This window comes from Cervus elaphus, chromosome 14 (genome assembly GCF_910594005.1).
Source record: "Cervus elaphus chromosome 14, mCerEla1.1, whole genome shotgun sequence".
Classification (NCBI taxonomy): Eukaryota; Metazoa; Chordata; class Mammalia; order Artiodactyla; family Cervidae; genus Cervus; species Cervus elaphus.
In genome coordinates, this window is record NC_057828.1 from 48,557,308 (window position 1) to 48,585,134 (window position 27,827).

Below are 27,827 nucleotides of genomic sequence, written 5' to 3' on the forward strand. Positions count from 1 at the left end.
GCACAGGACTGCTTTAGCAAGGAGAGTAGATCAGACCACCGCTCACAGCCCCTCCAGCCCTGCCATGTCTGTTCAGCAAACTCCGAGCCACACGTTACCCTTCTCATGCTAGAAGGACAGGGGTCAGAGAGGAACAAATAAAAGGATGCAACCTGGAAAACATTCCCACACAACTCTAAAAGCATTATCATTTAAAAAAATAAATCACCTTAAAATGCAAGGTTGGATAAGTAAGCTGCTCCCACTCCTGGAACATTCATGCTCTTTCTGGCTCTGTAATCATGGGATGTTTTACCTACTCATACTTCACAGCTCTGACATTCTGCAATTCTGTGAAAAGACACCCGACAAGCCAAGGGCAGTTTCCCAGGTACGTTAAGTATAACAGACAAAGACGAGCGAGGAGGCCTGAAGAAGTGTTCGTGAGCGTTCCGATCTCCAATGAGCAGCTCACTACAACTAATTTTAATTTGTGGTTCTAATGAATGACATAAACTTTTATAGGTATCAACAAAGCTCAGAGAGGACTTAAATCCATTTCAGTGCTCATTTAGCAGCTTCAGCTGTGTGCAATTAAAGCATCAGCATTAAATGTTGGAGAATAAAATAATGAGACACTTAGAAAATAATCTGTACTTCAGCAGGCCATGCTATGAGATTTCACATGATTTTTCTTTTTTTTTAAAGAACATGATTTCTCAGGAATATCTTGCCAGTTCAAAGAATTAACTTAAGTTTGACTTTTATTTTTAGATTTCAGGGTTTTTCTTTTGCTTTTGAATAAGAGTTTTCTGAAAAGTGGAATACAGTTGCAAATGCACTGTCTGAAAAGCAGTCATGAAATAGCATGTGGCATAAAGCAGTCAGTCTGGTGTATAGACCATCAGAGCCGACTAACCAGGTTTCAGCAAAGGACACGTCTGATCACATTAGAAATGTCATTCATTCTTAACTTACATCTCAAATAAAGGATAAAATACTGAAGGAGGGGGAAAGGTGAATTTTGGGAATGAGACAACTTTCTTATCTTCCAGCCCATACATGGAACAAAAGGGCTAAACTTTTTCTTTCAACAACACTTGAGAATATAAAATGTCATGCATGTGAGGTGGTAGAAAGTGGCAGTGGAGACCAGTTAAATTCAAGTCGCCATCATTTCTGAAAGAAGGAGAGTGAATCTGCAAAGGAAGGGGTGTGTGGTGACCGTGGTGATGGTGGGGAGGTGTGTGTGGTGACGGGGTGGGGGGGGGGTGGGGTGCAGGGGTAGGGATGGGAGTGGAGTGGGGGAGGAGATGTGGGTGTCTGGGGTGTGTGCAAGTTACATGTGAACACCAAGTTCATCTGGCTACTGCAAAACATGAATAGAAGAGGAAATATACTGTGTGGGGAAATGCACTCATTAAACTTAAAATTTTTAAAGGATGAAAACACAGATTACACTTTATTTTTAAAACTGAAATGAATTTTAATACAGAAAACGAAGACAGCATTTTGCAAGTTTATCGCTTAAAGGGGTATCTCTATTTGAGGAAATCAGCGTGTTACACTCTGAGAGATGAAATGTTACAGCTTGTACACCAAAATCAAAAAATGAAATTAAATTAAAAAATGAAATGGTTACCAAGGTAATGCAGGTCAGGGGATCAAAGGTGAAGGGTCACACATTATTAAAAAGAAATCCAAAAGGACGGCTGCATCATGATCTCTGCAAAACAAAGGAGCTCCAGTAAGTAAAACTCGCACCTCCCAGAATCAAACTCAAGTTCTTGAAAAGATGACGCCCCCTGTAACTGAACACAGTCACTGCTAAGTCCATGTTGAGCCATTTTTAATTAGGTACAAAACCAAATTTTAATTACCTTTTTTAAATAAAAATTTAACCATTCAATCACATTAAACCCCAAATATCCCCCATTACAAGTGACTGAAATACTGACATTTCCACTGGACCCATGCCCCATTTTCGGGAAATGACACTGTGTTTTAAGTTGCCAACATATCAGAAATCTAATTTGGTCACAGCGTGGTGAGTTTTTTTTTTTTTCCTCTCCTCAAGGAATGAGTTCCAAAATTGAGTTTTTGCAAATTTGTTTCATTTGAAGTAGCTGCATAAAATTTCCATTATTGGAACATTTGGTATAACAATGTTCTAGAAGACAGCAATAAAGTGATACATGATAAAATAAACTGTGTAACTATATCTATTAAGATCTGTTCTCACACTCAACTCTCACTGCACAGGGGGGAAAAGACATTTTAAGCAAAATAACTTGCTATCTCTACTGGAATCAAACAGAATTAATAGAAGCTTGACATAAAGAATATCAACAATGGGAAAAAGTGTATGACAGTTGAGGCCTCAATTTCCTGTTGTTATTTACTCATTTCCCTCATTAACAAACTAAAAAGGACATTAATAAACCTTAAAAGGACAGAAAGAGCTAAGGTTTTGTTTTGCATCATGTAGCCACCACAGAAATCATGACAAACACACTTAACTTTGCGGCAATAGCAAGCATAACAATTAGGAGTTACAGTAAATAATTTCCATATTCCTTTCACTAGTAAATAAAATGACTACTATTTTATTTACTAATGATCTTCAGTCTTCTCTCTAAAACTAAACTTGAGCGGGCTACATTTCCTGACTTAAGGATCCAAACAAATTTCTTCACTTCTTGCTGTACAGTGAGTTATAACAGGCGATAGAAATAATGCCTCTCTATCTAAGAGGGGAAAAGGGAGCATCACTAGAAAGAACTTTAGGTACCATTCCTTCTTCCAGCCTCCAAGGTTAGCTTCAATCTTACAATATCTAACATTTGAGTTTACCTTGATAAAATCAAATTCCCCGAATACTTTCCTATTAAAATAAAGACAACTGCCCCACAGGATTTTATTAAGAGGAACAGGATATTCTTTCTGGTGGCTTAGAGCAATCAATAAATAAACTCTATAAAGATTTTTGTTCCCCCTGATTAGGTTTTGTTAAGAAATAACTGGCAGAGCTTCATGCACTAAATACAAGTGTGTTAGTGCCTCAAGGCCACATTTCTAAAAACATGACTTTTTTTTAAAGTTTCAGAGATACTGAAAAGTAAACTAGCCTTTCATTTATCTGGGATGCTCGTCTCCAGTAAAGTCTGTCATATATGAATTTGTTGCTGGGAGGCATGCAAGCAATTTTGAACACTACAGAAGGAATCAATACCCCATCAAAACAATGCAGATGTTGTTTTAGTAGCACTGTTATTCAGACCACTTTAAGCATGCTTATAAGCAAAGGCAAGAAGTCAGCAAGTTTACCATTAGCCAAGTTTTGTTTTATTAAAATATTTCCCATTAAAAATGAAAAAAGGTACATTCAGATCCAATATATACTCCTTCATTACCAAAACACAAGCATTTATTTAAAAACTTCTTGACAACAAGAGGAGAAAGTACGTATAGATGCTTTTTAAAAGTCTTCTAAATCATTTCTAAAATTCACAGACTCAGAAAAATGTGTTAGCCCAAACTTTCTACCAGCTTAACCCCTACTGCAAGCTGCAGACACCAGTCTAGGCCAACATGGTTTGATTCTCCAAGTGGTAAGGAATTGCTCTCTGAGGTCCTGTAAGCATTACAACCAATCAAGTTTCCACAAATAAATCCATGAAACAGAATATAACCTAAGTAATAAACACAAACAAGGACCCTCCCCACCCAAGCACTCAGAAGTTCTGACAATCTGAATAAATTTGTGCCAGTAATGACATTTTAGGTGACTTAAAGAAAATCTATGAGGGATTTTAGCCAGTGTTTTTCACATGTGTTTGCTATTTGGGAAAGGAAGGGCTACCAGGAAGGAGTTTACCACGCCTCTACTATTCAAGGACCCTAGAACCTAACTAGGGCTTCCCTGGTTACTCAGGCAGTAAAGAATCTGCCTGCAATGCAGAAGACCTGAGTTCGATCCCTGGGTCAGGAGGATCCCCTAGAATGTAATTTAATAAGTAAAAAGAAGGCAAGACTACTGGGAGAAGTAACAATAATCTCAGATATGCAGATGACATCACTCTAATGGCAGAAAGCAAAGAGGAACTAAAGAGCCTCTTGATGAAGGTGAAAAAGGAGAGTGAGAAAGCTGGCTTAAAACTCAACATTCAAAAAAAAAAAGACCATGGCATCCAGCCCCATCACTTCATGGTAAATAAATGGGGAAACAATGGAAACAGTGACAGACTTTATTTTCTTGGGCTCCAAAACCACTGCGGATGGTGACTGCAGCCATGAAATTCAAAGACGCTTGCTCCTTGGAAGAAAAGCTATGACTAACCTAGACAGCATATTAAAAAGCAGAGACATTAATTTCCCGACAAAGGTCCATCTAGTCAAAGCTATGATTTTTCCAGTAATCATGCATGGTTGTGAGAGTTGCACCATAAAGAAAGTTGACCACCAAAGAATTGATGTTTTCAAACTGTGGTGCTGGAGAAGACTCTTGAGAATCCCTTGGACGGCAAGGAGATCAAACCAATCAATCCTAAAGGAAATCAACCTTAAATAGTCATTGGAAGGACTGATACTGAAGCTGAAGCTCCAATAATTTGGCCACCTGATGCGAAGAGCCGACTCACTGGAAAAGACTCTGATGCTGGCAAAGACTGAGGACAAGAGGAGATGGGGGCGACAGAGAATGAGAAGGTTGGATGGCATCACCAACTCAAAGGACACGAGTTTGAGCAAATTCCTGAAGCCTGGCGTGCTGCAGTCCAAGGGCTGGCAAACAGTCAAGACACGACCGAGAGACTGAACAACAGAGACCACTGGGGCCAACACATATGAGAAGCACGGATTCAGCTGCGACAACCAGGAGAGCCCCAGAGGCTGGTATATGGGACACACTTCCTTTTTCCCAGAGACACAATCTGACACCTGCCTACTTAACCAGAAGTCTGCTGAAGCAACAGTTCTGCTCCAGATTCTAGAGGACATGGGACGCGAGTAGCTTTTTATTTTTTCCCAAAAGACTGGCTTAAGGTGAAATTTGAGAAACAAAGCACTCTCCTAGCCCCCTTCCTGGGCCCCAAAGAGAGTCCCGCAAGGACTACAAATGGACTGGATTCATAGATACCAATAAAAGCGAACTGAGGGGTGGGGGAAGGGCTGTCTTTGACCCCAAATAAATCCATCAGTGGCAGAACTAGCACTTTCACAGCAAGGGGTAGAGAAAGAGAGGCCTCTTCCAAATGACGAGCAGTAAATAAAATAAACAGGGAATGTTCAAAAGTCCTACACTACCCAAATTTTAGGAGCACAACTAGCACATACCCTACCCTCAATCTGAAATTGGAAAGAAAACTGTACGACCACACGGGTGACTTAACATTACTACAGTAAGAAACACACAAGGTTTCACTTTCACAAGACCAACAAGTCATTGGAGTTCGAGCAAAGAAGACTTTTTCCAAAGAAATTCTCACCCATATTTAAGTTCTAACTGTCTGGACAACTTTTTAAAGAACACATTTTCCAACATGCTCAATCTGTACTCTGAGTTTTGGGGGGTTGTTTTTTGTTGTTGCTGTTTCAATGTTTTTGGGGTTTTGTCTGTTTATTTGCCAAGGAGCAGCAGCCAGCATTTATAAACACAGAGAATTGGCTCATTCCTCAACTAAAGAGACACAGAACAAAGAACGTCGTTTCTAATAAGGTTAAATCATGACAGAAACGCTGCCATTTTCACCTCAGGCATATACTTTCAAAATACACACAAGAACCAGAAAGAAATAAAAAATAAAGAGCCAAGAAAATTCAGAGAGTCAGAGAAGCTAGGAGACAGCTGAAGAAACCCATTAAAACAGAGTTCTATATATTTTACTAATTCTTTACAAAATGGCTATTAACTCAACAATATAATGCTTTCTGCAGCAGAAACTAATCTCAGCAAGTGTACTCTGAGAGCAAAATGAAAATGTCCAGCCAAAAGTTTATTATAGTGATGGGGCATTTAAAAAAAAAAAAAACAAAAAACTTGAATCTACAAATATAAATAAATAAATCACCAAAATGTCACTCAATAAAACAGACAATTCACTAGAATAAAATGCACTTGAGCTAAGTATATCCTTCAGTTAAGTGGGGATTATATTTCTATTACCCTTTCATCTTAGAATTTGTTAGTTTTTTTCAGCATATTAGAAATACTGCTTGTTTGAAAAACCAAGACAAGAAAAGCACTTGGTATCCACGAATATGGTTCCTCCAAGTGCACCCAGGGGGGCACCGCCAGCAGAAGATGTTCCCTCCCCCACCCCCTTCCCACTACAGCTACCCTCTCTGCAGTTTCTTTCAACCTTTCTGAAAATATATTTTCTCTGCCAAGCTTCTCAGTCTGCTCTAAAATATACGCCTGTTTCTTAAAACTTTCTATAAGTGATACAGCAACCTACACCTGCAATCATCATATTATTTCCGCTACAATCCTCAAAAAGAAAACAAAAGCAAAAACTATAAGTTAAATACCTGTCTACCTGGAACTTTATCCTCAACAATATAATTTTCTCCCTAATAGCTTCAAAGATTTAATGAAAGGAGAAAGCAAGGAGGAGAAAGGGGCCCATGTGCCCTGAGCACCAGCAACTTTTAAGAGTGACTGGACCGCTCCTTCTGGTGGAGGGGGATGGCCATGGGGTGTGGGCAAGCACACATCTCAAAAGTAGGTGCAACTCAGTATATGCCAATTGCATCTCAAAAAAGCTATTTAAGAACTGGGGCAGAGACTGAAAAACTTTAAATTCACCAGACAATGGAGTACTCCTCAAGCGCTGTGGAGGCGGCCTCAGGAGTGGGGGAAATCGGCCTGAGGTTGAGCACTGCTGCACACCCACCTAACAAAGCAAGACCTGAAAGGATCAAACTGTTTAAAAGTAACTTAGCTGCATCCCAGAGCAAAGTTCAAGAAGAATTCAAGGGCCCTGCTTCCTTAAATCTAGTCTGTCAATGTCCACCTTCTAATCAGAATATTTGGTCCATATGTAGTTAGTATAATATAATTTAGTCCATATACAGTTAATATAATAAATATGGTTGGGTTTTAATTAACCATCCTGTGATTTGTTTTCTACTTATTTCCTGTGTTCTTTGTTCCTTTGTTCTTCCTTTCTGCCTTCTTGTGGATGAATCAAGTATTTTTAGTTAAAAAAAAAAAACTTCTCAAGAACGGGGTGGGGGGGTGGGGAGTGGCAGAAGGCAGGGCAGTGCCCTCTCCCTGTGCACTTTAACCCACCAAGCGCAGCTGCAGCCACCATGCAGGGACAGCCAAGAGTCACGGGGAGCCAGTAGGAGCCACTGAACTAACCAATTCTGGAACCACCTGGTTCTGCTCATCCTGGGTGAAATAATGAAAGTAACCTCCTTGTTTAAAATAAATACTATATATTTAAAACATGTCCTACTGATTACCAGCCTTCATATTAGCCACAAACCTGAAATTACCATAGTTTCTAAATGGAAAATCAGGGTACAATATGACAGTTTCTCTAAAAGACTTGAAAAACCAGCTTTAGACATACTCCTAGCTTTACCAACGGTATGCAAATCTGCCAAATACTCTTAAATTTCCCCCTCAGATTTCACATTTATATGTTAACTCTACTACAGTCAAGACCCATTCCTCTCAGGTACTGTCCCCACTAGAGAAAAAGAACAATATGATATATGCCAAATTCCCCCAAATAAAAAAATAAAACAAAAGGGAAACATTCACCGACTGTTGACTTTATGTCTGTATGACCTGTGGAAGGTTACTAACCTGCACACCAGTAATTATTTTAACTGCTCTACTGGCTTCCTACATGATAGTCGGGGCCAAGACCACATGACAGTCAGGAGTTATGATCCATTTCCCACTTCCTCTTGTCACCAATTCTCAAGCTTCAGACAAATAAGAAGCCCCTATGTAAACCAAGTCATTTGTAGAGAATAGTTCCCAAGTCTCTCCCTTAAGAGATTACAATTTAGTACATCAAAAGAGGAGCTAAACAATCTGCATGTTTAGTAAAACCCCCAGGTGAAGCTGACTAGAACCTAGGTCCACAGTCCTCACTTTAAGAAAAATTGGCTAGGTGGGTTCAACCCCACCCTCCAGTCTCCACATATACCCGCCTCCTGCAGGCAACAGGCACCATGTCAGACCTGCCAAAAGGTAAAGAAACAAATTCCAGCTGATAACAGCTTAAGGTGGCCCTTAAGTTTTTAAATGTCAATAGATGCCTTAAAAGTCTCTAAAACCCCAAGAACAAAGCTATACTGAAAGACAGGGTAGCTATACAAGATAGAGAGAATCCTTTTCTAATTAGAACCAACTCTAGGTTTCAGTAATAGCTCTACCGCTTACTACTCTATGACCTTGGATAAACTAATTTTTTTAACAAAGTCACACTTTCTTCACTTAAAACATGAAGATAATGACATCCCTACCTTATAGGGCTGCTGTGAATATTAAAGAAAATAAATAATACAAACTGAGCAGCATGGTGCTTAGGTCTTAAAAAGCAATAATGCCAGCTCTGTGATTACTATGATGATGGTGCTGACCATCTTCCATTCTTTTTCCGATCTGATTCTTTACAAGGTTTGCAAGAGGGCTACTGCTCTCTCCATTTTTCAGATGAGCAAAGGTTAACATTCAAGACGTAAAACTTAAAAATGGCAGAGCTAGAACTGAAATTACATCTGTCCAGCCTGTCCTGCTCCACGGCTCTGGTCCTGACAGGAAGGTGCTCCACATGGGGCTCTGCACACTAAGGTTCCCAGTCGTGTTTGGGGAGTGAGACAATGAAAGGACCGGAAGGTCGTGCGGGGCAGCAGAGGGGACTGCACCCTTCTAGATTCATTACATACTGACCACAGCATCTTACACAGGGCATTCAGGACACTTCACTCAAGGGAATCACAGAAATAAATGCAAGGACTTACTCGCATACAATAGAAGGAGGAGCAATTATTTTCCGTTCTGCAATTCTACTCACTAATTAAAAGACAAATTCATTCAACAAATATATCGGGAGAGCCTAACTACAGGGAAGACTCGGCCACTACATCCCGGGATGTGCAATGAAGAGCAGAGGAGAGGTTCCAGCTTTGTCTATTTTGACACTGAGGCAAGGATTCAGACATGGAACAAGTCATTTCAAGCACCATGAGCAGAGTTAAGAAGTGCAGGATGCTACAGAAATGAACAGCAAAGGGTACCTCATGGATTCTGCTGCGGAGAGCGAGGGGGAAAGAGGCAATTTTCCTGGGGAAAATAATGTTTAGCTGAGATCAGAAGGATGACAAGGTGGAGGTGGACCATATCCTAAGAAGAAGAAGAAATGACACGTCACAGGCAATATGGGATGAAGGACCTGAGAGCAGACAAGGAGTTCAGGGGACGAAACCAAGGGCTGGGAGAGAGACGAAGGGACAGGGGCCAGGCGGGAGGCTGGACGGGCGACGCACAGGATTTCACAGGCCTATGCACAAGGCTGAGAAGCTGGATCTTAAGGACAATGGAAAAGTATTCAAACAATTGAGAAATGGGGTACCATAATCCAACTGGCATTTTAAAAAAACCACTCCGGCATCTGGGTGGGAGCAGCCAAGACTTCAGGCAGGGACAGGGGTCAGGAGCCCTCTAGAAGCCGTTTGGGCACAAGTAATTGTCGACTGGCCTGGAGAGGTGGCTGTAAGGAGTGATTTAGACAGAATGGAAATTTATGTGGAAATAGAACTGGTAGGCTTGGATTCAATACGTAAAAGATGAAGGAGGTGTCAGAAGATGACCTCTGAGAGGAAAAAAAGTAGCAACTCTAGATTGGAGAAACCTGATAAGCACTGCCTCAGCCAGGTGGTGAAGGTTAAGAGTATCATCACAGTGAGAAGTCATTGATAGCAGGCACCCCTGATCTGACGAGATGAGAAGGGCTCTGCATCTCCATGGTCTTCCTTCCCAAAACCCGTAATCCCAGCCTAATCACAGACCAAACAGCAGTCCAACCCAAACTGAAGGACATCGTACAAATGCCTGATCCGTCAAGGTCGACAGAAACAAGCAAAGTCTGAGCAACTGTCACAGTCCAGATGAGCCTGAGGGGAAAGGACAACTAAATGTCATGTGGCCTCCTGGACGGGGTCCTGGAGCAGAAAAGGACACTAGGGGAAAACTAAGGAAAGCTGAAGAACGTGTGGAGTTTACAGTCCTGTAGCAGTACTGGTTACTGGTCAGGGTGAACATACCACCTTCACGTTATTAGGATCAGTGAGAGTGGGGGGACACGTGAACTGTCTATGATATTCTTGCAACTTTCCTAGAAAGCTGAAACTACTTTTGGTGCAAATGTTTATCTTAAAACTGGCCCCCAGGTCTGCCCTGGACACATGGGAGGTGTCCTTTTTTAAGACAGGAAAGACAGAGGGGAACACCATGAGCTCACTTCAGACACACTACACAGGACCAGCCTGTCAGACCCTGCCATAGAGTGGGGTGGGCAGCTCTGGTGGGGCCCTCAGCAGAGGGAGCTGAGCTCAAAACAAATTTAGGATGCTAGCACACCCCTGGAGGTGAATGTGGAGGCAGCAGGAGAGGAAGAAGGCTGAGAGAGAGAGAGAGAGAGAGAGAGAGACCTTGGAAAAGAGAGAAGGAAAATAATTACCCCTGGAGAGACGTAGAAAGTAAATGGGACACAATGTGGGCACCAAAGTTCAATTCTGGCAAAACATTTTTTAAAAATATTTATTATCTGTTCTTATTTTTGGCTGCGCTGGGTCTTCACTGCTGGGCATAGGGTTTCTCTAGTTACAGCAAGCCGGGACTACTCTTCGTTGCAGCTCACGGGCTCGAGGCATGCGACCTTTACTAGTTGCAGTGCACGGGTTTAGTTGCCCTGTGGCATGTGGATGCTTCCCAGACCAGGGATTGAACCTGTGGCCCCTGCACTGGCAGGCAGATTCTTAACCACTGGACCATCAGGGAAGTCCCCTAGCAAAACTCTGGTTTTCCAAATTCCAGTAAGACAACAGAAACAAAAAGCAGCAGGTGAGTCTGAACTTGCTGAAAAAACTACCACAAAAATAAAAACAGGTACAGACTTATTGCATATAAGACAACTCAAGGATGTACTAATACCACACAAGAGAAGATAGCCAATGTTTTGTAATAACTGTAAATGGGAAAAAAATAATAAAAATAGATGCAGTTTTTTGTAGCAAAAGTTAAAAAAAAAAGAATCAGGAGCCCTCTCAGCAGGCTGAGGGAGAAGGAGGATCACTGAGAGTAAAAATGAGTATCTTAGAGGTGAGGACCTCAGTTGATTCCTGAGAAATATCCACATTTACCAGTCACACACGAAGAAGGTCAAGTCAAGCCCTGAGAAGGGCCCACCTTCAGACGTCGGGCAGAAGACAGCAAAATGGAACATTCTACACTAGGAGAAAATCCAAGGCCACACATCATCCCAGAGGCCAAGGGGGAAGGCACAGTCAACTTGTGTGAATACATCTGAGAAACCAAATAAAATACTGAAAAATGCCCCTCATCTTTACCAATTCTGAGGTCACAAGTGATCTCTCTCTGAAAGAGGTTTCAGCAGAACAGTGGGAATTAAATTCAGATTGGAGTATCTGAATAAAAGTGAAAAAAAGAAAAACCAACTCTCAAAAGAAGTCTGGCTCTCAGACTTGTACACCCTTACTCATGGCAACACTACTCACAACACCCAAAGGTGGAGGGAACCCAGGTGTCTGTCGATGAATGAATGGACACACAGTGTGCTGTATACATAATGAAATATTATTCATCCTTTAAAAAGGAAGGAAATGACGTGTGGCTGAACCATGAGGACATTATGCTAAGAGAAATACATCAGTCACAGAAAGACAAAAGCTATACGACTCCCCTGATATGAGATAATTAGCGCTGTCAACGGCTTAGCATGCATGCGTTGGAGAAGGAAATGGTCACCCACTCCAGCATCCTTGCCTGAAGAATCCCAGGGATGGAGGAGCCTGGTGGGCTGCCGTCTGTGGGGTCGCACAGAGTCGGACACGACTGAAGCGACTTAGCAGCAGCAGCGCTGTCAAATTCAGAGACAGGAAATAGAAAGATGGTTGCCAGGGCTGGAGGGAGATGGAACTGGGGAGGTAGTTACACAACTGTGTGAATTTACTTAATGCCGAAGAACTGTATACTTTAAAATGGCTAAGATGGGAAACTTTACGTTATGTACATCCTACCACAATCAAAATTTTTTAAAAAGAATTTCGGCTCTCAAAATGTTAAATTTGTATCAAGCCATAATGATTTACAATGAAAAATATTTAGAGCTGGACACTTTAACCTAGATCAGCACTTTCTAGACATGTCCCTGAAGACGTGTGTCTTACACACACACATCACAGATGCTGGTCCCCCCATGCTCTGCGAGGGGGCCTGGGCCCCGCAGACCCCGGGTCAGCGGTCTCTGATCCCAAGAGTACTCATCTATTAACCCTGTATGTCTTATAAATACTTTTATATTTGATGTGTTCTAAGATGTGAGAAGAGCCAGGAAGCGGTGGCTACAGAAATGAGAATTAGAGATCATTTCAATTCTATTTTCTGTGGCAAAAAAACTTGCTTTACAAGGGGGAAATCCCTGTAAGAAACCTAAATTTCCATTAATAAGTGAGTGTTTAAACAATTTATGGTAACATTCAGGAAAAAAAGTTGCTTTAAATTGGTTTTCCTCATCAACCCACAACTTCTGCTACCAAAAGGAAAAGAAAAAGAACGTGACCTCAACTCACAGAAACCAGTAACAGGTCATTTAGAGAAACAAAGGAACCTCTACTATAAAGTCATACCCCATTTTTGAAAGATAACTTAAAGGATGGATGGACTAGGGGCAACAATTTTCTCTTCATGAATTGTCAGATTGACAAGAACCAAATCAGTGTGTAAGGAAAAAAAGGAAAAAGCAAAGAACAACATGGTACTGATGCAGGCCTATGATAAACAGATCAATGAACAGAGGGCATTCAGATACAAAACCACATATTAGTATTTGTGGAAATTTAGCACAAGGTAAAGGCAACATTTCAAATCAGTAGGAAAGGATCAATGACTCAATAATAAGCATCTATTAATATATGGGGGGAAAAAAGCTTTACCTCACTCTGTCCATATACACAAAATATCTCTGTGTATTAAAGACCTAAGGGAAAAATTCAACACAAAGAAGAAAATCCAGGGAGAACATTAGGAAGTAGGGTAAAGAAGCCTTTCCTGGCTGTGCTTTCAAGGCCAAAGAGACTCAAAGTTTGAGTGCATGACCCACAGGACTGACATGAGGATGCAAATGAAGAAAATTAAGACTGAAATACAGCATGCTAGCCAGGAAAAAAATTAAACTTTTTTTTTTTTTTAAGAAAAACACAGAAATCAGAAAGGGTAAAGAATGTACTAGAAAAAAGAACAAAAGAATGAACACAAACAAAAGGATCACAAAGTGGCCACATGAAGAAAAGCAAATTAAAAAGAAACTATTTTTTCACCCGAAAGAAATAATTTTTTCACCCATTAGACTAAGAAAGATTGAAAAACTGTAATACCTGTGTCAGTCAGTTTAGGGAACTGAACATTTTCATATTCAGCTATAGAGAGTGTAGTTTGGCACCTTTCTAGAGGGAATATGGCAAATGTTTACACTCTCTGGTGAGCAACTATGTTGGCAGACCTCCTTTCCTAAGACAATAACTAGAGAAGTGTGCAAAATACTGAGATAAGCAATAAGGGACTGGTTTACAATTTCTATAGAAAAGTTAAGCTCCTATACTCTGGCCACCTGATGCGAAGAGCCAACTCACTGGAAAAGACCCTGATACTAGGAAAGACTGAAGGCAAAAGAGAAGAGGGCAGCAGAGGATGAGATGAGATGAGCATCACTGACTCAATGGACATGAGTCTGAGCAAACTCCAGGAGATAGTGATGGACAGGGGAGCCTGGGGTACTCCAGTCCATGGGATTGCAGAGAGGAGGAAATGACATAGCAACTGAAGAACTATACATTTCAGTTATGTACAGCCACATCCACACACATGCACTGGCATGCAAGGTGACCACAACAGGTTTTGGGCATGGGGAGAAAACCAGAGAAGAGGTATCCATGATTCCTTGGGGGGGACAGGCGGGGGGGGGTGGGGGGTTGCGGAGTTTAACATACACACCCCCCGCTCTGAGGCAGAATAACTCTTAAAGCAAGACAGGCTGGAAAAGAACCTTAATATATTAATCAATACATAATTCCAACTTGATTTTTAAATTACTACAAACAGTCACCTGTAATTGGTAATAATTGGTAATAATACCTAGAAGGATAAGTAGATCTGTAAATCATATTAATATAACTGAGAAACATATAATGGACAAAACTAATGTCATGAAACTAAGCTAACTCAAAGAATTCAACACATAATTGAATAATTCAATCCTTTCAAAGCAAATGTAATTGTAACTTGAGTTGCAGATATCAATACTAATATCCCTACCATATGCAGACATTCCCTACAATAAATCTTAATCTACCACTAATCTCATTTGGGTCCTTCAGTGTGAGATAACAGAAAATAACTTGGGTCTTTGGCCCCAAGTCCTGGCAGAGAACTCCTAAAACCCCGTAATTTCTTAAGTGATAAGAACATCTTTGGTTCCAATATCTTGTCTTTGACTTCGTCCCTGACCCAGGGTTCCTGAAACTCTAAGTGATAAAAGCACTAAGGAGCTAGTGGGGCTACTCTTGCGGGGGGTGGGGGTGGCGGTGCACGGGTGGGGAGATGGGCTCCAGGATGGCTACGAATGGGGCTAGTCACCAAAAAAAACCAAGCCATGTGGCAGCTTGGAATTTTCTGCCCCTACTCCCAATTCTTCAGAGACAGGCTGGAAATGGAATTAATAATTGATCAAGAGGAAACTTCCCAAAAAATCCCAACAGTACCAGATTCAGAAAGCTCCCAGATTGAGGCTGTGAACACCTCCACACTGGGAAAGCGACACACCCCCAACTCCATAGGACAGATACTCTCCACTCTCTACGTCCCTAGTAACTGAACAGTGCCTGAAAAAAGGCGTTCATAAACTACAGATTCCGCAAAGGCAAGTTCAATGCCTATTTGGTCCTCTCTTATGTATCTGGCAACAAACACGGTATCTGCTATAGAGAGAATGTTTAACAACATTTATTAAATAAATGCTGAATGAATGTGAGGGATGGAGTGGGCTCCATAATTCTATTCCTAGGCTCACTTGGTAAAGAATCCACCTGCAATGCAGGAGACGTGGGTTCTATCTCTGGGTCAGGAAGATCCCCTGGAGGAGGAAATGGTAACCCACTTCAGTATTCTTGCCTGAAGAATCCGATGGACAGAGCAGCCTGGCAGACTACAATCCGTGGAGTCGCAAGAGTCAGACATGACTTGGCGACTAAACCACTACCGGCTTCCATCAAGATCCACCAGCGCGACAGAACAGAGACGTCTCTGCCCTGCAGGAAGCCACGGCCTGCCCTGGAGACCAGGCGTGGGTCTCAGCCCTGGGCACCACGGGGACTCTTCCTCAAGGGCTCTGTCTCATCCTAGAGGATGCAGCTCCCCTCTATGTGTGCTACTCTTACATTCTTTACAGTTCTCTTGACTTTTTATGAGCCCACTCCCGCATTACTTCCATTCCCTCATACAGTGAAAAATGGTCATTTTTTTAAATTATTTTTTTATATAGGCAAAATGAAAAAACTTGACTGGGAAAAAATTCTGCAAATGATATGACTGCTAAGGGATTAATATCCAAAATATATAAGCAGCTCATATAGCTCAACATCAAAAAAACAATCTGATTAAAAATGTTCATAGTAAATTTTTTCTTTCTCTTTTTCTTTTCCTCCGGATTTGACCCAGACTGATACAGATTTATCAGGCTTCCCTGATAGCTCAGTTAGTAAAGAATCTGCCTGCAATGAAGGAGACCCCAGATAGGCTCCTAGGTCAGGAAGATCCGCTGGAGAAGAGACAGGCTACCCACTCCAGTGTTCTTGGACTTCCCTTGTGGCTTAGCTGGTAAAGAAGCCACCTGCCATGCAAGAGACCTGAGTTTGATCCCTGGGTTGGGAAGATCCCCTGGAGAAGGGAAAGGCTACCCACTTCAGTATTCTGGCCTGGAGAATTCGATGGAGACAGATTTGGGATTAATTTGTGTGTGTGCAGTGAAAGGGTCACATTTCTTTTCTTTCCCCACATGAATATTTAACTGAACACAGTTACTGAGAAGACTGTCCTTTCTCTGTCCTTCTGCAGAGCCTCCTACATGATAAATCAAGCATCCAAATACAAGTGCAACTGTGTCTGGACTATTTTGCTGGGCTGGTCAACTTGTCTAGCCTTTCACTAAAGTTATATTATTTTAATTACCATAGGGTTAAACTAAGTCTTAATATCCTGTAGAGTAAGTCTGCTCAGATTGCCATTCTTCAAAACTCTTCTGGGCATCCTTTGCTGTCTACATTTCCAAGCATATGTTAATATCAGTTTGTCAAGTTCATCAAGGAAACAACTGCAGGCATTTTTATTGATACTATATGAAGGCATGTTTGAATTTCAGAAGAATCAACATCTTACAGCATTGATTCTCCAATCTATTAACATGGTATACCCATCTATTTATTTAGACCTTTAACTTCTCTCAGTGTTTATCTTTCCCTATACAGATGCCTTACATTTTTTTAGACTTAGACTTATTCTGTAAAATCGGACTGTGCATGCCACCACGAATGATATTTCTACTTCACTTTTTATTTGTTGTTGATATACAAAATTGCAATTGTGCCCAGAGTTACTCTGAATCTTGCAGCCTTGCTTATTAATTACAGTAAGTTATGAGGTTTTTTCCCCTACATACACATGCCATCTACAAAACCAGTTTTATTCTTTCCTTGCTGATTCCTGTACCTTATACTTTTCTTGTTGCATTGAACCAGGTAGAATCTCTAAAGAAAGTCATTAAGAATAATGGTAAAGATAACTTCTTTCTACTCCCAGTCTCAGAAGGAAAACTTTCAACACTTTACCATTAAACCTGCTTTTTGCTAAAGGATTCTTTTAAGTAACCTCTATCAAATTAAAGAAGCTACTTTTTCCTCATAACGTGTTATGGGATTTCACTTTGAATGGATGCTGAATTTTACCAATGGCAATTTTTACATCAATTGACAGTATCACAGTATTTTTCTGTTTTACCCTATTAACTCAGTGATGTCTGACTTTTTTTTCAAGTAGTAGACCTATCTCTGTAATAAGTCTGATACTGATTTAAATCTTTTGAAATCTGTCAACACTTGCTTTATAGATAAGCAATTTTGATAAATGTTCCACGTGTATATAAAAGCATGTATAATCTAACAGTTATGGGTGCACAGTCCTTCATATTTCATTTTATGTTTCATTTTCAATATTTGTTGTCTTCAATCTCCTAGTTCTCTCCTTCTATATCTAATCCACTGGCAAACCCACTGTGATCTCAATTAGGTCAAACTTGTTAAGTGTGTTATTGAGATCTTCTATATCCTCAAACCAGTCAATCCTAAAGAAAATTAATCCTGAATATTCATTAGCCAGACTGATGCTGAAGCTGAAACTCTAATACTTTGGTAATGCAAAGAACTGACTCCTTGGAAAAGATCCTGATGCTGGGAAAGATTAAAGGCAGGAGGAGAAGGGGATGACAGAGGGTGAGATGGTTGAAATGCATCACCGACTCAATGGACACGAGTTTGAGCAAGCTTTGGGAGACGGTGAAGGACAGAGAAGCCTGGCGTGCTGCAATCCATGGGGTTGCAAAAAGACAAACACAGCTGAGCGACTGAACAACAACAATATCCTCAGTGATTCTCTGTTTACTCCATCAGTTAGTAAACTGTACTAAAAAACCCCACTATGATTGTAGATTTGTCTATCCTTTGCTAGTTTTGCCAATTTTTCCCTTGTGTATTTTGACACCATGCATTTAGGCAGATACAGATGTAGAACTACTGAATTGAGTATTTCATCATTTTGAAATGTCTCTATCTCCAATAATGCTTTTCCTGCCTTAACTTCCATTTTACTAATATAGGTACACCAGTCTTCTACTGGTTAGTGTTTGAGTGGTATGTCCTTTTCCATTTTATTTTCCACTTGTATGCATCCTTAGAAGCAGTACAAAGTTGTGAAATCCACTTTTTAAAAAAGTAATTTCTCAATCTTTGTTTTTAACTGCAATTTTTAGTTCACTTTATTTAATATAATTACTAATATCCTGGGTATAAATCTACCATCTTACTGTTTGCTTCCTATTATCCTCATATACTCTGTTCCTCTTCTGTCTACCTGTCTTCTTTAGGATTAATCAAGTTAGTACTACTAATGACCCCTCCTTCTCCTCCTTATTACCTTCTATTAGTTTAGTAGATATATATTCTTTTATTGTTCTTTTAATGAATATCCTAGCGATTACAACATGCATCCTTGACTTATCAAAGTCTGCAGTAAATTAATAATTTTACCACCTCCTGGATAATGCAAAGACAACAGGATACTAACTCTATTTACATCCCCACAGCTTATATGCTATTATTATATTTTTAAACTACATATATGTATTTTAAACCACACAAGACATTATCATTGCTGTTTTATACATCAACATTTATTTGCATTTACCCTCTCTTTGGTCTCCACTTTTTCCTACGTCTTAAAGCTGCCATGCAGGATCAATTTCCCTTCTGCCCAAAGAAGAATCTTTATTATTACTCCCCTTTAGTGCAAGTCTGGTGTGCATTAATTCTCTTCATTTTGTTGATCCAAAAAGATATTTTTGCCTTCCCTTTTGGAGGATGTTTTGCTGGGTATAAAATTTCAGTCTGGCAGTTTACATTCTTGTTTACATTTCAAAAATACTGATCCATTGTCTTTTGACTTCTATTGCTTGTGTTGAAAAATCAGCTGTCAGTCTTATTGCCCTTTTGAATGCAACATATAATTCTTCTTTAAGTATTTAAGATTTTCTCATTATTTTTGGTTTTCAGCAATCTTAAACTTCAGTGAGATTTTATTTGACTTTATCTGGTGTGGGGTCTACAGTATTTCTTGAATCTGTGATTTGACGTTCGTATGTTGCAGAGAATTTTCAGTCATTACCTCTCTAAATACAGATTGTACACTATTCCTCCTTTCCCTCCTACTGGGATTTTGATTACACACTTGTTAAATATTCTCACTGAATCCTATGTCTCTTAGAATCTTTTACATATTTCCCATCAATTTTTCTCTATATATTTTATCATTCTAAATATTTATTTTCAATTTATTACTACTACTAACCTACTGTTAAACCCATCTATCAAGATCTTAATCTCAATTTACTTAGTTATAGTCCTTCAAATCTAGAACTTAGATTTTTTAAAATTTTTATTGGAGTATAGTTGATTTATAATGTTATGTTAGTTTCAAGTGTAGAGCAAAGTGAATCAATATACCCACTCTTTTTTTAGATTCTTTTCCCATACAGGCCATTACAGAATATTGAGTAGAGTTCCCTGTGCTATACAGCAGGCTCTTATTAATTATCTATTTCATACAGAGTAATTGTACATGTCAATCCCAATCTCCCAACTTAATTCATTCTTAATCTTGTCTTTGATTTCTTTAAACATGTTATATACTATGTGATGGTGTATAATTACTCCATTATCTGAGTCCCTGAGAATCCATTTAGTCTTGATTTTCAGTCAAACTGTCCTAAATTCTCATTTGGTAGGTAAGTTTCAGACACTGTAAATGAATGTAGAAATCATTTGAGGCTCCAAGTGATGTTATCTTCTTCCAGAAAAAAATCACATTTGGTTCTGCCAAGATCACCTTGATCCAATCAAGGACACAGAGGATTTGAAGTTCAACATCAGTACTTCTGGAAAATCACTATTCCAGGACATAGGCCTTTGGGACTCAAAGCGTAAGGAGTTTCTCAGGGCCCCTTCCTCCTTGATTTATACCAAATTCTAGTTTTTGCCCCCCACCCTTCAGTTCCATCAATCTATTACAATCTCTTCTGCTTCCCAACTTCTCATTTGCTGGCCTCGTCTTGAATTGGAAGACTCTTCCAGGGCAGAAGTAGATGCAAATCTGGTCTCATATCTATGAGCTTCCTTACTTACTCCCCAGATCTTAGTCCCACAGATCTTCACTGTTCTTGTTACCACTATCACCCTCAAACAAATTTCGTTTTAAATTGTGTTTAGCTTTCCTAACTGCAGGAAAGAGGGAGCAACTGCTTAGTCTACCATTAACAAAAAATTTCCCCACTCCCATATTTTCTATTGTTGTAGGTTTATATTTTGTGATTCTTTTCTGTCATTTCACCAGAATTTTGGAAGGAAGAGAAATACATCTTAATTAAGTAAACTGCTTAACCAATTACTCATCAATGCTTAACCAGAAATCTCCAGTCACTCATTTTACTGAAAGATCTTTTATATATCAAGGATATTACACCTCTGTCAAATATGTGACAAATACTTCTCCTAGTTTCCCATTTACATTTTTATTTTATCATATCTTTGTTGTTTAGTCACTAAGTTGTGTCCAACTCTTTTGCCACCCCATGGACTACAGCACACCAGGATTCCCTGTCCTTTCCTATCTCCTGGAGTTTGCTCAAACTCATATTCATTGAGTTGGTGATGCCCTCCAACCAACTCATCCTCTGTCGCTTCCTTCCCCTTCTGCCCTCAATGCTTCCCAGCATCAGGGTCTTTTCCAACAAGTTGGCTCTCCACATCAGGTGGCCAAAGTATGGGAGATTCAGCATCAGCATCTTTAGCACATAGAAATGGTGAATTTATATGCAGTACAATTTATCAGTCTTCTCTTTTCTAATTCTGATGTCATGATAAGAACACTGAACACGGTGTAAATAGACTCATATTTTCTTCTAGTGTGTTATCATTTCCACTTTTTACATTTACTTTTCACTTATTTTGATATAAAGTATCCAACATAAAGTTCAGACATAGTGACTGAACAACATGAGATAGACTTGTTTTTTAGCTAGTAAGCCAACTGTCCCAAGTTCATTTAAATAAAAAACCCTCTATTTCCTCCTCTAAAGAGTATCTTAATCTCTTATACATCAAAAAATACTTTCTTGGCAAGCATATAATTTTGCAATCTGGCATTCTCCTTGCTATTCTGACTTCCTCTGGTTTCTATAACCGCCCCCCACCCCCAAGTTCTATTCCTCTTCAACATGCCCTTCTGAGTCTCTTTTACAAGCTCAATTTCCTTCCCATTTCCCTTATTCAGTCTCATGCTCCAGAGAAGATGAGGGAAACGGCTCATTTCTAGGACTTCTTGCCTCTCATTCTCCCTGCTCTCCTTGGGAGATTTCACCTGTTCTGTCAGCTTTTTCCAGCTCTCTCTTGAGTTCCCATGTCTATATTCAATCACCTTCTAAGATCTCTTCCTAAATGTTCTACAGGCACTCTCTAAGCTCAACTATACAAATATAATTTCAATACCTCCTCAAACCTATTTTTCTTTCTGCCTTTCCTTATCTACATACCATTATCATTCAAGCCAGAATCTCAGTAATTCTCCTCTCCTCTCCATCACATCTTTGAGGTCATGATGAATCCTACTGATTCCAGCTGTCTGGTCAGATCCTTCTCTACTGCCACAGCATTAAAACAGGCCTTAATTAGCTCTGGGATGGATTCCTCCCCAATTCCCAACTTCCCTCCAAACCATTCTCTAAATGATCTATCTACAAAATGACTGTGGAAAATGAAAATCTGATCATCCTACTTTTCTGATTAAAACCTTTCAAGTGATCCTGATTACTTACAAAGTAAAAATGTAAACCCAGAGTGGCAAACAGGGCTTTCTGTGAGCTGACTATTGCCTACTTCACTAACCCTAATTCTTCTAACTCGTCCTTAAACCCTAAGCCAGCCACACCTACCTACTCAAGCAAGTCAAACTGCTGCCTTCTTTCACTCCCTTACTCATGGGGTTCCTTCAGCCTGGAAAGTTTTCTAGCTGATTCTCTTTGTCCAGGAAACTCATAATCATCTTCAAAATACAGACTTAGTGTCATACTTTATAAAACATCCACCACTTACATGTCTTAAATTTATCTCACACACACGTCACAATTTCATTATATCCCTTATCATACCACACTGCAATTATATCATGTGTGAGTCTTCCCTATATGACTGTGACCACCTTTAGTGGTCACTCAGTCATGCTCACCTCTGTGACCCTATGGACCACTAGGCTCCTCTGTCCATGGGATTCTCATGGAGTGGGTGTGATTACCTTCTATTTACTTCTGAATGGCCCAGGCTTACCTCAGGGCATGGGCACACAGTAGGCACTCAAAATGATTACTAAACAAAAAGACTAACAGACATGATGCTTAATTTTATCAAAACTATACTTCTATAAAGAAAACTATAAAGAGTGACATCTGACTCAAACTGTCAGGTCATTAGGTAACAAATGTGTCTCTGAAGTTCTACAAATAGTTTCAGTTCGGTTTGGTTGCTCAGTCATGTCCGACTCTTTGCAACCCCATGGACTGCAGCATGCCAGCCTCCCTGTCCATCACCAACTCCTGGAGTTTACTCAAACTCATGTCCATTGACTTGGTGATGCCATCCAACCATCTCATCCTCTGTTGTCTCCTTCTCCTCCCGCCTTCAATCTTTCCCAGCATCAGGGTCTTCTCAAATGAGCATCAGGTGGCCAAAGTATTGGAGTTTCAGCTTCAGCATCAGTCCTTCCAATGAACACTCAGGACTGCTTTCCTTTAGGATGGACTGGTTGGATCTCCTTGCAGTCCAAGGAGTCTCAAGAATCTTCTCCAACACTACAGTTCAAAAGCATCAATTCTTTGGTGCTCAGCTTTCTTTATGGTCCAACTCTCACATCCATACATGACTACTGGAAAAATCATAGTTTTGACTAGATGGACCTTTGTTGGCAGAATAATGTCTCTGCTTATTAACAGCTGTCTAGGTTGGTCATAACTTTTCTTCCAAGGAGCAAGCATTTTTGAATTTCATGACTGCAGTCACCATCTGTGGTGATTTTGGAGCCCAAAACATAAAGTCTGTCACTGTTTCCATTGCTTCCCCATCTATTTGCCATGAGGTGATGGGACCGGATGCCATGATCTCAGTTTTCTGAATGTTGAGTTTTAAGCCAGCTTTTTCACTATCCTCTTTCACTTTCATCAACAGGCTCTTTAGTTCTTCTTCACTTTCTGCCATAAGGGTGGTGTCATCTGCATATCTGAGGTTATTGATCTTTCTCCCTGCAATCTTGATTCCAGCTTGTGCTTCCTCCAGCCCAGCATTTCTCATGATATACTCTGCATAGAAGTTAAATAAGCAGGGTGACAGTATACAGCCTTGACGTACTCCTTTCCCAATTTGGAACCAGTCTGTTGTTCCATGTCCAGTTTTAACTGTTGCTTCCTGACCTGTATACAGATTTCTCAAGAGGCAAGTAAGTTGGTCTGGTATTCCCATCTCTTGAAGAATTTTCCACAGTTTGTTGTGATCCACACAGTCAAAGGCTTTGGCATAGTCAATAAAGCAGAAGTAGATGATTTTCTGGAACTCTCTTCTTTTTCGATGATCCAACGGATGTGACAATTTGATCTCTGGTTCCTCTGCTTTTTCTAAATCCAGCTTGAACATCTGGAAGTTCACTGTTCACCTACTGTTGAAGCCTGGCTTAGAGAATTTTGAGCATTATTTTGCTAGCATGTGAGATGAGCGCAATTGTGCAGTAATTTGAACATTCTTTGGCATTGCCTTTCTCTGGGATTGGAATGAAAACTGACTTTTCCAATCCTGTGGCCACAGCTGAGTTTTCCAAATTTGCTGGCATATTGAAAGCAGCACTTTCACAGCATCATCTTTTAGGATTTGAAATAGCTCAACTGGAATTCCATCACCTCTACTAGCTTTGTTTGTAGTGATGCTTCCTAAGGCCCATTTCGCATTCCAGGATGTCTGGCTCCTGATGAGTGATCACACCATCGTGATTATCTGGGTGGTGAAGATCTTTTTTGTACAGTTCTTCTGTGTATTCCTGCCACCTCTTCTTAATATCTTCTGCTTCCGTTAGGTCCATACTGTTTCTGTCCTTTATTGTGCCCATCTTTGTTCATGACATTGTACAGGAGGCAGGGATCAAGACCATCCACAAGAAAAAGAAATGCAAAAGGCAAAATGGTTGTCTGAGAAGAGGCCTTAAAAATAGCTGTTAAAAGAAGGGAAGTGAAAGGCAAAGGAGAAAAGGAAAGATATACCCATCTGAATGCAGAGTTCCAAAGAATAGCAAGGAGAGATAAGCAAGCCTTCCTCACTGATCAATGCAAAGAAATAGAGGAAAACAACAGAATGGGAAAGACAAATAGTTGAGAAGGACTCTAAGTAATTCTAACAAGCACTTGTGTTATAAAAATTCAACTCACGTAGAAATCACCTGTTCAAGGGCTCCTGTTAGTTAAGGAGTTAAATCATCTCATTAAAAAAAAAAAAAAAACTATATATATATATTTAGTTCTACACCAAGAGAAGAAGTTAAAAGTCTATATAACTACAGCAAACATTTTTCTAGTCTTTGCATACAAATGGCATAAGATACTTTGTTTTTGAACTTTTGCAAAAACCTTCACATCCATTTCCTAACTGTGGTACAACTACAGCCCCAGGCAGGAAAGCTGCATATCTTTATTTGGGCAATTGCTTCCTCATTACAAAGAGAATAAAAGAGCCATAACAAACATTCAAAAGAAAAGTGGCTCCATGTAAATGGAGAGTAGATAAAGCCATCTTCCAATAAGTGAGATGATGAGAATGTTTTGATTTCTCAGATTATCAAAAAGGATTTGATATGAAAGTTTTACTATATCTGTAAAATGTACTTTTAAGCACAAAGAAATCTTAATTCAAATGCTAAAATCAAATGTATACAGTGAAAAGTGATAGAAATACCCCATTAACCTATTTTCAAAACTCAGTGACAGACCTGCCAGGTGACCTGAAGACCTTGTTAGAAACCAGAACACAGGGACTGCCCTCCAGTTCAGAGTGACACGGACACAAACTGACAGGAAACAGTGACGACTGAAGCTTCCAGATCTCCGGAAGGAGCATGTACGTCAGCCATGTTAACATCTTCCAATCGTTAAAAAACTAGAAAATGTAGACTACAGCATACTGTGCCCCCATACCTTACAAGGGGCACCAATTTCACTGCCTACCACATTGGATTGTGAATTCATGTCTTCCTTGTGTTTGCAGAATATGTATTTACAGGCTATATGATACTGAAGTGAACACTGGTAGGAACGCCTCACTCCCACCCATAACAAGGGGGAAAATTTTTTTAACATCCCAAACTCCTTTTCACAACCTCTCCTCTATCCTAAAGGTAACCACTATCCTGACCCTTGCACAAATTATTTCCTGGCTTTTCTTTAGAGTTTTCAACCTGTGGCAGTACTGTTTAAATAACAGCTCTATTGAGACACAGTTCACATACCATCAAGAGTACTTTCCAGGTAGTCAAAGAGCTGTGCAACCCTCACTGTGGCAGTGTTTATCTCCATCAGTGTGGATCAGCTAGAATTTCCCAGGATCCTGTTCCCTGAGTCTGCCCGAGATTTAAAAACGAGAATAGAACAAACTCCACTCTCTGAAGGCCTGTGTGGTTACAGGTGGTGACAGGAACTGAGGTGTCAGAGTGTTTCAGTCTGTCTACCTGTTTCCCCTGTCTCCTCTTCAGAGACCAGCTTCATTTTCCCAACACCTGCAGCTGGGCAGCAGACCTATGAAAGGAGAGCCCACCCCCCAGAGGGCTCCCAGAGCCCCACAGGCTGCCTAGGCCACCCACCCAGTGTTTCAGGGGGTGGTTCATGACCCTTCTCTGACCTTCTAATTCCTCCTCTGGGCCTTATTTTTTTCAGCTTTTCCAAGGATTATACCGACTACTTCTATAATAAATCAATCCCTTATTCCATAAAACTCACAGTAGTTCTGCTTCCCTGACTGAACACTTATGGGACACCAACTACTTCCGTTTCCCTAAACAAAACGCTTAGTGCTGGTGGTACCCTGACCAAGAGGAGGAGAGGCTGCCAGACCCAGCAAGTCAGCTCTTACCATCTTAAGTATCTACGACTCACGAAGTTGGGTTCATGTATACCAAGGGCTCTTACAATCACACCTCATCATTATCCACATACACAGGACACACACACACACACACATACACAACAAGCATGTAACATTTACTCACATACACAGAACAGTTCCAGCCCACATTTCAAAACTTAAAGAAGTCAACCTGATTAAAGATTAAATCATAATCTAATGCAATTTCATAAAAGAGTGAAAAGATACAGGCTAAGCCATTAAGACTTGGCATCAACTTACAGAAAATCACAAGCAGATAATTCAATGGTACAGATGAATAATGCAAAAAAATTAAACAGTAAGAAAATAAAAAATTAATGCGTGGGCATGAAGAAAAATGACTATTCTGGTAAAAGTTAGAAAGCAAAGTAAGATTGATCTTCACTATATATTTGTAAAATATTTTAAAAATCATACTGAATATATTGTCATAGTGAGAGTGAGATTATGTCAGTGTCAGACAGAAATAGTAAAAGAAACATGGGAATGTGGAATGAGTATGCTCATAACTACCCTCAGACCAGTAAGATTATCGTCAAGGAAAAGTTATGAAAGACCATTAGCAACCAATACCTTCCCAGACAGCTCCCTCCATGAGGTTTGAGCTAACCTCTTGGTCCTTTTCCCAAATCTTTCCCTGACTAAGGCAACAATATAAAGTTTTCTAACAACTAAAGCTTCTCAGAAACTGATCGGCTTGAAAAGTACAGTGTCTTTACAAAGTGGATGGCCACTGTATCAGAAATGCTCACTGTCACAGTGTCTTGGGACTGGGCGGGGAATGCAACTGACATCAAAGAAGCATAAGGTATGAAGAAAGAGAGCATCTACCTGGTGGAGATGGTCTATGAGAAGGAAAGAAAAACTGATCTGCTACAAATGGGTGTTTCATCGCATGAGGCTGAAATAGTCAGAAAGGAGAAAAGAATAAAGAAAGCTACAGGGAAAAAAACAAAAAACAAACAAAAACAGACTACCTCTGCCCCCACCAGACTTTGAATGCTATCCATGGCTTCAGAGTTTTAATCCAAAGTGTCAGTTAGTTCCAGTGATCTGTGGTCTAATAACATAATTGTACATTTAATAAATCCCACTTGTCTATTACAAATGCTCCCTCCAGATTTCCTTTTGCTTACTTTTAACCACAATTTGTTTAATTACAGTGAAGACGTCTTCTGAAAGCAGTCAACAGAAGATTTAAGGCAGTGATTCCCAACCTGGCTGCACTTTAGAATCTCCCAGGGAGCTTTTAAAACCCCAAGCCTAGGCCCCACCCCCAGAGACCTCAGTGTAATTGCTCAGAGGTGGGGCCCAGCCCCTGGTATGTTTAGAAAGCTGCCCAAATGACACTAAGAGGCAACCAAGGGAAAGAATGACAGACACAAAGACAAGACTGGGGACAGGGGCAGGCATTGGGCTCTCCAAGCTTCTCAGGTAGGGAACTTTTACCATTTTGCACAGGATCACAGAACACACCCCACACACACTCACTGTGACACACCAGAAGCACTGTCACTTATTTCTAA

The 27,827-nt window shown here is 40.2% G+C and overlaps 1 protein-coding gene across 2 annotated transcripts in view; it reads right to left on the bottom strand.

The window, feature by feature from the left end:
- Positions 1-1,422: 1,422 nt before the first annotated feature.
- Positions 1,423-27,827, bottom strand: part of LOC122707550 (calmodulin-binding transcription activator 1-like) — a 78,084-nt gene continuing 51,679 nt past the window's right edge. For both annotated transcript variants that reach the window (XM_043923119.1, XM_043923120.1), the window contains one exon: positions 1,423-1,705. In XM_043923119.1, coding sequence (XP_043779054.1) covers positions 1,636-1,705 — 70 coding nt within the window. In that variant the 3' untranslated portion in view covers positions 1,423-1,635. The remainder of the gene's footprint in view (positions 1,706-27,827) is intronic.